Genomic DNA, 12,195 nt, shown 5'->3' with positions numbered 1-12,195 from the left:
TCTATATCTAGCTACTGTTCTGTATATGACTGTAGGTCTATATCTAGCTACCCTCTGTATATGACTGTAGGTCTATATCTAGCTACCCCCCTGTATATGACTGTAGGTCTATATCTAGCTACTGTTCTGTATCTGACTGAAGGTCTATATCTAGCTACCCCCCTGTGTATGACTGTAGGTCTATATCTAGCTACCCCCTGTATATGACTGTAGGTCTATATCTAGCTACCCCCTGTATATGACTGTAGGTATATATCTAGCTACTGTTCTGTATATGACTGTAGGTCTATATCTAGCTACCCCCAGTATATGACTGTAGGTCTATATCTAGCTACCCCCTGTATATGACTGTAGGTCTATATCTAGCTACCCCTGTATATGACTGTAGTTCTATATCTAGCTACCCCCTGTATATGACTGTAGGTCTATATCTAGTTACTGTTCTGTATATGACTGTAGGTCTATATCTAGCTACCCCTGTATCTGACTGTAGGTCTATATCTAGCTACCCCTGTATATGACTGTAGGTCTATATCTAGCTACCCCCTGTATATGACTGTAGGTCTATATCTAGCTACTGTTCTGTATATGACTGTAGGTCTATATCTAGCTACCCCCTGTATATGACTGTAGGTCTATATCTAGCTACCCCCCTGTATATGACTGTAGGTCTATATCTAGCTATCCCCCTGTATATGACTGTAGGTCTATATCTAGCTACCCCCCTGTATATGACTGTAGGTCTATATCTAGTTACTGTTCTGTATATGATTGTAGGTCTACATCTAGCTACCCCCCTGTATCTGACTGTAGGTCTATATCTAGCTACTGTTCTGTATCTGACTGTAGGTCTATATCTAGCTACCCCCCTGTATATGACTGTAGGTCTATATCTAGCTACCCCCCTGTATATGACTGTAGGTCTATATCTAGCTACCCCCCTGTATATGACTGTAGGTCTATATCTAGCTACCCCCTGTATATGATTGTAGGTCTATATCTAGCTACCCCTGTATATGACTGTAGGTCTATATCTAGCTACCCCTGTATATGACTGTAGGTCTATATCTAGCTACTGTTCTGTATATGACTGTAGGTCTATATCTAGCTACCCCCTGTATATGACTGTAGGTCTATATCTAGCTACCCCCTGTATATGACTGTAGGTCTATATCTAGTTACTGTTCTGTATATGACTGTAGGTCTATATCTAGCTACCCCCTGTATATGACTGTAGGTCTATATCTAGCTACCCCCTGTATATGACTGTAGGTCTATATCTAGCTACCCCCTGTATATGACTGTAGGTCTATATCTAGCTACTGTTCTGTATATGACTGTAGGTCTATATCTAGCTACCCCCTGTATATGACTGTAGGTCTATATCTAGCTACCCCCTGTATATGACTGTAGGTCTATATCTAGCTATCCCCTGTATATGACTGTAGGTCTATATCTAGCTACCCCCTGTATATGACTGTAGGTCTATATCTAGTTACTGTTCTGTATATGATTGTAGGTCTATATCTAGCTACCCCCTGTATCTGACTGTAGGTCTATATCTAGCTACTGTTCTGTATCTGACTGTAGGTCTATATCTAGCTACCCCCTGTATATGACTGTAGGTCTATATCTAGCTACCCCCTGTATATGACTGTAGGTCTATATCTAGCTACCCCCTGTATATGATTGTAGGTCTATATCTAGCTACCCCACTGTATATGACTGTAGGTCTATATCTAGCTACTCCCCTGTATATGACTGTAGGTCTATATCTAGCTACTGTTCTGTATATGACTGTAGGTCTATATCTAGCTACCCCCCTGTATATGACTGTAGGTCTATATCTAGCTACCCCCCTGTATATGACTGTAGGTCTATATCTAGCTACTCCCCTGTATATGACTGTAGGTCTATATCTTGTTACTGTTCTGTATATGACTGTAGGTCTATATCTAGCTACCCCCTGTATATGACTGTAGGTCTATATCTAGCTACCCCCTGTATATGACTGTATGTCAATATCTAGCTACCCCCTGTATATGACTGTAGGTCTATATCTAGCTACCCCCTGTATATGACTGTAGGTCTATATCTAGCTACCCCCTGTATATGACTGTAGGTCTATATCTAGCTACCCCCTGTATATGACTGTAGGTCTATATCTAGCTACTGTTCTGTATATGACTGTAGGTCTATATCTAGCTACCCCCTGTATATGACTGTAGGTCTATATCTAGCTACTGTTCTGTATATGACTGTAGGTCTATATCTAGCTACCCCCTGTATATGACTGTAGGTCTATATCTAGCTACCCCCTGTATATGACTGTAGGTCTATATCTAGCTACCCCCTGTATATGACTGTAGGTCTATATCTAGCTACCCCCTGTATATGACTGTAGTTCTATATCTAGCTACCCCCTGTATATGACTGTAGGTCTATATCTAGTTACTGTTCTGTATATGACTGTAGGTCTATATCTAGCTACCCCCTGTATCTGACTGTAGGTCTATATCTAGCTACCCCCTGTATATGACTGTAGGTCTATATCTAGCTACCCCCTGTATATGACTGTAGGTCTATATCTAGCTACTGTTCTGTATATGACTGTAGGTCTATATCTAGCTACCCCCTGTATATGACTGTAGGTCTATATCTAGCTACCCCCCTGTATATGACTGTAGGTCTATATCTAGCTACCCCCTGTATATGACTGTAGGTCTATATCTAGCTACCCCCTGTATATGACTGTAGGTCTATATCTAGTTACTGTTCTGTATATGATTGTAGGTCTTTATCTAGCTACCCCTGTATCTGACTGTAGGTCTATATCTAGCTACTGTTCTGTATCTGACTGTAGGTCTATATCTAGCTACCCCCTGTATATGACTGTAGGTCTATATCTAGCTACCCCCTGTATATGACTGTAGGTCTATATCTAGCTACCCCCTGTATATGACTTGTAGGTCTATATCTAGCTACCCCCTGTATATGACTGTAGGTCTATATCTAGCTACCCCCTGTATATGACTGTAGGTCTATATCTAGCTACTGTTCTGTATATGACTGTAGGTCTATATCTAGCTACCCCCTGTATATGACTGTAGGTCTATATCTAGTTACTGTTCTGTATATGACTGTAGGTCTATATCTAGCTACCCCCTGTATATGACTGTAGGTCTATATCTAGCTACCCCCTGTATATGACTGTAGGTCTATATCTAGCTACTGTTCTGTATATGACTGTAGGTCTATATCTAGCTACCCCCTGTATATGACTGTAGGTCTATATCTAGTTACTGTTCTGTATATGACTGTAGGTCTATATCTAGCTACCCCCTGTATATGACTGTAGGTCTATATCTAGCTACCCCCTGCATATGACTGTAGGTCTATATCTAGCTACCCCCTGTATATGACTGTAGGTCTATATCTAGCTACCCCCTGTATATGACTGTAGGTCTATATCTAGCTACCCCTGTATATGACTGTAGGTCTATATCTAGCTACCCCCTGTATATGACTGTAGGTCTATATCTAGCTACCCCCTGTATATGACTGTAGGTCTATATCTAGCTACCCCCTGTATATGACTGTAGGTCTATATCTAGCTACCCCTGTATATGACTGTAGGTCTATATCTAGCTACCCCCTGTATATGACTGTAGGTCTATATCTAGCTACTGTTCTGTATATGACTGTAGGTCTATATCTAGCTACCCCCTGTATATGACTGTAGGTCTATATCTAGCTACTGTTCTGTATATGACTGTAGGTCTATATCTAGCTACCCCCTGTATATGACTGTAGGTCTATATCTAGCTACCCCCTGTATATGACTGTAGGTCTATATCTAGCTACCCCCTGTATATGACTGTAGGTCTATATCTAGCTACTGTTCTGTACATGACTGTAGGTCTATATCTAGCTACCCCCTGTATATGACTGTAGGTCTATATCTAGATACTGTTCTGTATCTGACTGTAGGTCTATATCTAGCTACCCCCCTGTATATGACTTTAGGTCTATATCTAGCTACCCCCCTGTATATGACTGTAGGTCTATATCTAGCTACCCCCCTGTATATGACTGTAGGTCTATATCTAGCTACTGTTCTGTATCTGACTGTAGGTCTATATCTAACTACCCCCTGTATATGACTGTAGGTCTATATCTAGCTACTGTTCTGTATCTGACTGTAGGTCTATATCTAGTTACTGTTCTGTATCTGACTGTAGGTCTATATCTAGCTACCCCCCTGTATATGACTGTAGGTCTATATCTAGCTACCCCCCTGTATAAGACTGTAGGTCTATATCTAGCTACCCCCCTGTATATGACTGTAGGTCTACATCTAACTATCCCCCTGTATATGACTGTAGGTCTATATCTAACTACCCCCCTGTATATGACTTTAGGTCTATATCTAGCTACCCCCTGTATATGACTGTAGGTCTATATCTAGCTACCCCTGTATATGACTGTAGGTCTATATCTAGCTACTGTTCTGTATATGACTGTAGGTCTATATCTAGCTACTGTTCTGTATCTGACTGTAGGTCTATATCTAGCTACCCCCTGTATATGACTGTAGGTCTATATCTAGCTACCCCCTGTATATGACTGTAGGTCTATATCTAGCTACCCCCTGTATATGACTGTAGGTCTATATCTAGCTACTGTTCTGTATCTGACTGTAGGTCTATATCTAACTACCCCCCTGTATATGACTGTAGGTCTATATCTAGCTACTGTTCTGTATCTGACTGTAGGTCTATATCTAGCTACCCCCCTGTATATGACTGTAGGTCTATATCTAGTTACTGTTCCGTATCTGACTGTAGGTCTATATCTAACTACCCCCCTGTATATGACTGTAGGTCTATATATAGCTACTGTTTTGTATCTGACTGTAGGTCTATATCTAGCTACCCCCCTGTATATGACTGTAGGTCTATATCTAGATACTGTTCTGTATCTGACTGTAGGTCTATATCTAGCTACCCCCCTGTATATGACTTTAGGTCTATATCTAACTACCCTCCTGTATATGACTGTAGGTCTATATCTAGCTACCCCCCTGTATATGACTGTAGGTCTATATCTAGCTACTGTTCTGTATCTGACTGTAGGTCTATATCTAACTACCCCCTGTATATGACTGTAGGTCTATATCTAGCTACTGTTCTGTATCTGACTGTAGGTCTATATCTAGTTACTGTTCTGTATCTGACTGTAGGTCTATATCTAGCTACCCCCCTGTATATGACTGTAGGTCTATATCTAGCTACCCCCCTGTATATGACTGTAGGTCTATATCTAGCTACCCCCCTGTATATGACTGTAGGTCTATATCTAACTATCCCCCTGTATATGACTGTAGGTCTATATCTAACTACCCCCGCTGTATATGACTTTAGGTCTATATATAGCTACCCCCTGTATATGACTGTAGGTCTATATCTAGCTACTGTTCTGTATATGACTGTAGGTCTATATCTAGCTACTGTTCTGTATATGACTGTAGGTCTATATCTAGCTACTGTTCTGTATCTGACTGTAGGTCTATATCTAGCTACCCCCTGTATATGACTGTAGGTCTATATCTAGCTACCCCCCTGTATATGACTGTAGGTCTATATCTAGCTACCCCCCTGTATATGACTGTAGGTCTATATCTAGCTACTGTTCTGTATCTGACTGTAGGTCTATATCTAACTACCCCCCTGTATATGACTGTAGGTCTATATCTAGCTACTGTTCTGTATCTGACTGTAGGTCTATATCTAGCTACCCCCCTGTATATGACTGTAGGTCTATATCTAGTTACTGTTCTGTATCTGACTGTAGGTCTATATCTAACTACCCCCCTGTATATGACTGTAGGTCTATATATAGCTACTGTTTTGTATCTGACTGTAGGTCTATATCTAGCTACACCCCTGTATATGACTGTAGGTCTATATCTAGTTACTGTTCTGTATCTGACTGTAGGTCTATATCTAACTACCCCCCTGTATATGACTGTAGGTCTATATCTAGTTACTGTTCTGTATCTGACTGTAGGTCTATATCTAACTACCCCCCTGTATATGACTGTAGGTCTATATATAGCTACTGTTTTGTATCTGACTGTAGGTCTATATCTAGTTACTGTTCTGTATCTGACTGTAGGTCTATATCTAGCTACACCCCTGTATATGACTGTAGGTCTATATCTAGCTACACCCCTGTATATGACTGTAGGTCTATGCTCTGTCTGGAAGGAGGCTGTAGGTTTATTGTGACAACGTTCCACTACCACAACTCACCTCCACGTGACTGTCTCTCCTGCAGTGGTCATGTTCCCACGTCATAATTCCAGGAGACGTTGTAGTCCGGGCGTCTGAGCAGTTGGCCGCCCTGTTGCATCGTCCAAGGGTCTGTTGGTCTATGTCGATTCTTTGCTATTGATTCCAACCTGATTGGCTTCTGCATCTGTCATCTGCAGCAGGTCCCCGCCCTCTCCCCTGGTAAATCCAACCAACGGGGGGCTCTGAGTCAGTCATCCGTACGCTCATGACGCAGTGACGTCTGTCAGAATCTATTCCAAAGGTTCTTTGATTCCACCTCTTTTAGCTGAGATGCACCACAGCATGGCTGGTAGAAAGGGGTTGGAGGGGGTTCAGTGTAGTCAGGTGATATGGTGATGGGGGTTGGAGGGGGTCAGTAGAGTCAGGTGACATGGTGATGGGGAAGGGGTTGGAGGGGTCAGGTGATATGGGGATGGGGAAGGGGGTTGGAGGTGGTCAGGTGACATGGTGATGGGGAAGGAGGTTGGAGGGGGTCAGGTGATATGGGGATGGGGAAGGGGGTTGGAGGGGGTCAGGTGACATGGTGATGGGGGTTGGAGGGGGTTCAGTGGAGTCAGGTGATATGGGGATGGGGGTTGGAGGGGGTTCAGTGGAGTCAGGTGATATGGGGAAGGGGTTGGAGGGGGTCAGTAGAGTCAGGTGACATGGTGATGGGGAAGGGGTTGGAGGGGGTCAGGTGATATGGGGATGGGGAAGGGGTTGGAGGGGTCAGGTGACATGGTGATGGAGAAGGGGGAATGGGGGGTCAGTGTAGTCAGGTGATATGGTGATGAAGAAGGGGGATGGACGGGGTTGGAGGGGGTCAGTGTAGTCAGGTGATATGGTGATGGAGAAGGGGGATGTAGGGGTTGGAGGGGGGCAGTGTTGTCAGGTAGTAATCCACTGTAGCGAAGTGATATTGTGATGTCATACGACATCAGAAGACAAGGTGACCTGAAATGTCGTCGGCCTGGAACGCAAGGTGATATAATGACGCTGTGGATTTAAGTGGCCAGTAAGCTGTGGCCTCGGAGTCAGGGGAGGGTTTTTACCGATGACATTATGGGTTTCTATTGATTCTGATACATTTCTGCCTGCAGTATAGGTCTCTGTCTGTCTCTGCCTGTCTACACTACACCACATATAACCATTCATCCCAGGACATGGACATAGCTGCCAAAATCATCTTGGTTATTGTTGAATCATATTTCTACGTAACTCAAGTCGGGCGCTGTGTAGCAGCATTCATTGGGGTACAATGAAAACACCTTCAATCAGGTCGTCAGTCAAATCCTTCCATTCCTCTGTTCTGTTTGACGTCAGGCAATAACATCTTTCCCCTGTCAGAACAGTCTGGAAGGTTGCTATAGCAACTAACCGGCTTCCACACCACGTCTGCAGTTCCCGAACTCTCCACAAAGCGGCGCTCTGGGTCCATCTGACCGCCTGTCTGAACACAACAAGGTGCGCTTCTCATCCCCCCCACCCCCTCCCCTCGTCAAGTTGTTAAACGTGTTCATTCATGCATCTGTAATATCTCAAGAAGATGAATCATCTGAGAGACGATATTATTGAATGCTTTTCTTTTCTTCGAGCCCACTATTCGCTAAATGAACCTACCTACATATATAGTTTTGGTGAGATTGTATAATAAAAAAATAATTAAAAAAAAACAACGAAATGTTGTAAACAATGTCAATAGCATCATATTTGATTCATTCGATTCAGATTCGATGCTGTTCGTTATTGATCCGTACATATACATCATTTGAATAGTGCCTGTGGTCATTTTAGAGGGCAATTGGGCCGTGCGTAATGTCTAGTATCCTCAATGGCTTGTCAAGGCGTGAATGGATGTGCCGCTCCCAGACCGGACACACACCATTCAGACTACTGTGGTTCCGCTATCAAAGACAACGGCATCTCTGCGTGGATGCATAGACCTCTGTTATGCCCATTCCTCATCACAGTTGACAGAGAGGATAGAGGGTCTGCTGCCAGGCAGCGCTGCCCAGTGACACGCTCTCAATAACGGTCTAATGGAAAAACGCACTACTTGGATATGGTGTACATAAATAGGGGGTTTGTGGGTAGAGTCACTGGGTGACCTTGTTTTTTTTAAAGTCATTACAATGCCCTGTAGGCATAAGATTCATTCAAGTAAGTTTAGACAAACTGGTCCTATTATATTATATATCAACACCAAACAGGCAGGTCAATATGTCAACTTTTAGAAAACGGAAAAACAAATACAGACACGAAATTAGGCTGAATAAATGAGACGTTAATTAGAGAGCATGAGTAAAGCGCTGCAATAGAGAGGGGAGGGGGGTGATCATGGTTGTTGTTTATTTGTTTATGAGGCTAAATATAGCCTCATAATGATGTTTACAACCAACAAGCGAAGAAGAGCTGTGCGCATAACGGAAGACTGTTTTCAGGTGAGATCACGAGTCACGTTTTAATTCATCCACCGTTATGATAATCTATTAAAAATAATTCCCTCAGCATTAAGAGACGCCGGAAATAAGAGAGAGCCAAACCTTACTCTAGCCAGAGCGCAGAATTGGAGATGTATGCTACTCACAGAAAGAAACGCATGGTTTCTCTGAATATCTTCAAGGCTATGCCTGTTTTTTTCCATTGCTGGGTATTTTCTGTTTGCTTATCATACATTAGTGAGTTTCCCCGTATACGCTTTGTGTGGGCTGCAATTGGTATATTTGATAGAATCAGCGTCCTCCGTGGCTATTAAGTCCGATTTGGAAAGCGATGATGGTTGGCTGTCACTGTTCTTTAATTCACCAAAAGACGGTTGCTGCTGCTGGCCACACGTCACGTGGGTGTATTGAAACTGCTCCTCGTGCTCGGTCTCCCGGTGATAGAAGTAGTTGAAGTTGGACACGATGACGGGGACCGGTAACGCGATGGTGAGCACACCGGCTATGGCGCACAGAGAGCCCACGATCTTTCCGCCGATGGTCACCGGGCACATGTCCCCGTAGCCAACGGTAGTCATGGAGACCACAGCCCACCAGAACGCGTCGGGGATCGAGCTGAAACCGGAGTCTGGATCGTCGGTTTCGGCGAAATAGACAGCGCTGGAGAAGAGGATGACTCCGATGAAGAGGAAGAAAATGAGCAACCCCAACTCTCTCATACTGGCTTTGAGGGTTTGTCCTAATATCTGAAGCCCCTTGGAGTGTCTGGACAGCTTGAAGATCCTGAACACCCTGACCAGCCGGATGACCCTGAGGATGGCCAGAGACATGGCTTGCTGTCCGTTTCCTTGGTGCTCCGCCAGCTCCAAGCCCAGGGTGATGAAATAGGGCATGATGGCCACAATGTCGATGGTGTTCATCATGTTTTTGAAAAAAGCAGGCTTGGAGGGGCAGGCTAGGAACCTGACGAACAACTCGAAGGAGAACCAGATGATACACAGGGTCTCCACTATGAAGAAAGGATCGGTGAACGGATTGGGCTTTCTAGAGCTGTTAGTTCCATTCAACGCCAGCTCAGTGTCCCAATGTTTCTCCTTTTCATCCCTAAACTCAGGCAGCGTCTCCAAACAGAAGATGACAATAGAAATTAAAATCACCAGAACAGAGACAATAGCAATCCCTCTGGCGGGTCCCGAACTCTCCGGGTATTCGAACAGAAGCCAGACCTGTCGTTGAAACTCATTTTCTGGCAACGGTCTCTCCTCTTCTTTTATAAATCCCTCATCCTCCTTAAAATTCTCGATCACATCTTCTCCCAATTGGTAAAATTTGATCTCCTCCATAAATATGTCCAGGGGTACGTTGACGGGTCTCCGGAGGCGGCCGCCAGACTGGTAGTAGTAGAGGATGGCGTCGAAGCTGGGTCGGTTCCTGTCGAAGAAGTACTCGTTCCTCAGAGGGTCGAAGAAGCGCATTCTCTTCCTCGGATCCCCCAGTAAAGTGGTGGGGAACTGAGCAAGCGTTTTCAGCTGGGTTTCAAAGAGCAGCCCGGAGATGTTAATGACCACGCGCTCACAGCACTCCTGGTCGGTCCGCTGATCCGCCGGGTCGAACACATCTTGGGACAGGGCTGTTAGTGCCACAGTCTCATCGTGGTTCTCCCTGGGCACTACTGTCATGTTTCTCCCCCAAAGGGCAACAGCTTCTGTCTCCAAAGACCCCGCTAGTGTCTGTGTCGTAATCCCCTCCCTTTACTAGTGCGTTTTTTAGTCCTTCCGCGCTATTTTGTGACCAACAAGACCAAGCAGTCACTTGTGGAATGATGAGAAGGGCTCCGCTCTCTCTCTCTCTCTCTCTTTCTCTCCCTCTCTCTCTTTCTCTCTCGCTCTCGCTCTCTCTGTCTCCTCTCTGTGTCTCCTCTTGGTGTCTCCTCTCTGTGTCTCTCTGTGTCTCTCTGTGTCTCCTCTCTCTCGGTGTCTCCTCTCTCTCGGTGTCTCCTCTCTCTCGGTGTCTCCTCTCTGTGTCTCCTCTCTCTCGGTGTCTCCTCTCTGTGTCTCCTCTCTCTCGGTGTCTCCTCTCTGTGCCTCCTCTCTGTGTCTCCTCTCTGTGCCTCCTCTCTGTGTCTCCTCTGTCCGTGCCTCGTCTCAATCTGTTTGTCTACTGACGGTTCTATTCCTTCTCTCACGTCTGAGGACGGGTTGGTTTTGTTTGTATTTTCCTCCCTGTACACAACAGCTTCTCCCATCCCTCCCCGTTGCACGCTGCTAGTCTGGACTATCGACGGTTACATTCACAGCATTTAAAATAGCAATGCCCTCCCCACGCTGACGTGTAGACGCTCTCTCACCCAACAGAGAAAACACACATACATGCTTGGTGTCTGAATTGGATTCAACTGATATTTGAGTACATCTATTGACTGGAACCAATACAATATGCAATTTGACATTTACATATTTACATATTTACATATTTACATATTTACATATTTACATATTTACATATTTACATATTTACATATTTCTACATATATATTTATACTTATCCAGAAAGACTTACAGTTGGAGCATTGATCTTAACATAGCTAAGGGGTCACAGGCAGGGGGTCTAGGGGGTCACAGGCAGGGGGTCTAGGGGGTCACAGGCAGGGGGTCTAGGGGGTCACAGGCAGGGGGTCTAGGGGGTCACAGGCAGGGGGTCTAGGGGGTCACAGGCAGGGGGTCTAGGGGGTCACAGGCAGTGGGTCTAGGGAGTCACAGGCAGGGGGTCTAGGGAGTCACAGGCTGGGGGTTTAGGGGGTCACAGGCAGGGGGTTTAGGGGGTCACAGGCAGGGGGTCTAGGGGTCACAGGCAGGGGGTCTATGGGGTCACAGGCAGGGATCTAGGGGGTCACAGGCTGGGGGTTTAGGGGGTCACAGGCAGGGGGTCTAGGGAGTCACAGGCTGGGGGTTTAGGGGGTCACAGGCAGGGGGTCTAGGGGGTCACAGGCAGGGGTCTAGGGGTCACAGGCTGGGGGTTTAGGGGTCACAGGCAGGGGTCTAGGGGGTCACAGGCAGGGGGTCTAGGGGGTCACAGGCAGGGGGTCTAGGGGGTCACAGGCAGGGGTCTAGGGGGTCACACTCAGGGGGTCTATGGGGTCACAGGCAGGGGTCTAGGGGGTCACAGGCTGGGGGTTTAGGGGGTCACAGGCAGGGGGTCTAGGGAGTCACAGGCTGGGGGTTTAGGGGGTCACAGGCAGGGGGTCTAGGGGGTCACAGGCAGGGGGTCTAGGGGGTCACAGGCAGGGGGTCTAGGGAGTCACAGGCTGGGGGTTTAGGGGTCACAGGCAGGGGGTCTAGGGGGTCACAGGCAGGGGGTCTAGGGGGTCACAGGCAGGGGTCTAGGGGGTCACAGGCAGGTGGTCTAGGGAGTCACAGGCT

General features: G+C 45.8%; 1 protein-coding gene across 1 annotated transcript; it reads right to left on the bottom strand.

Moving 5' to 3' along the window:
* Nucleotides 1–7,054: 7,054 nt before the first annotated feature.
* On the bottom strand, nt 7,055–10,684 carry LOC121844453 (shaker-related potassium channel tsha2-like). Its single transcript, XM_042314559.1, has one exon. The coding sequence runs from the start codon at nt 10,453–10,455 to the stop codon at nt 9,004–9,006; it is 1,452 nt and encodes a 483-aa protein (XP_042170493.1). The 5' UTR covers nt 10,456–10,684; the 3' UTR covers nt 7,055–9,003.
* Nucleotides 10,685–12,195: the final 1,511 nt, after the last annotated feature.

This window comes from Oncorhynchus tshawytscha, unplaced genomic scaffold (assembly GCF_018296145.1).
Source record: "Oncorhynchus tshawytscha isolate Ot180627B unplaced genomic scaffold, Otsh_v2.0 Un_contig_3263_pilon_pilon, whole genome shotgun sequence".
Lineage (NCBI taxonomy): Eukaryota > Metazoa > Chordata > Actinopteri > Salmoniformes > Salmonidae > Oncorhynchus > Oncorhynchus tshawytscha.
Note: the sequence above shows the minus strand (reverse complement) of the source record. Positions and strands in the feature narration are given on the sequence as shown.

Excerpts from the sequence above, each read along its gene's own strand:
- LOC121844453 (XM_042314559.1), bottom strand. The coding sequence starts at position 10,455 with ATGACAGTAGTGCCCAGGGAGAACCACGATGAGACTGTGGCACTAACA.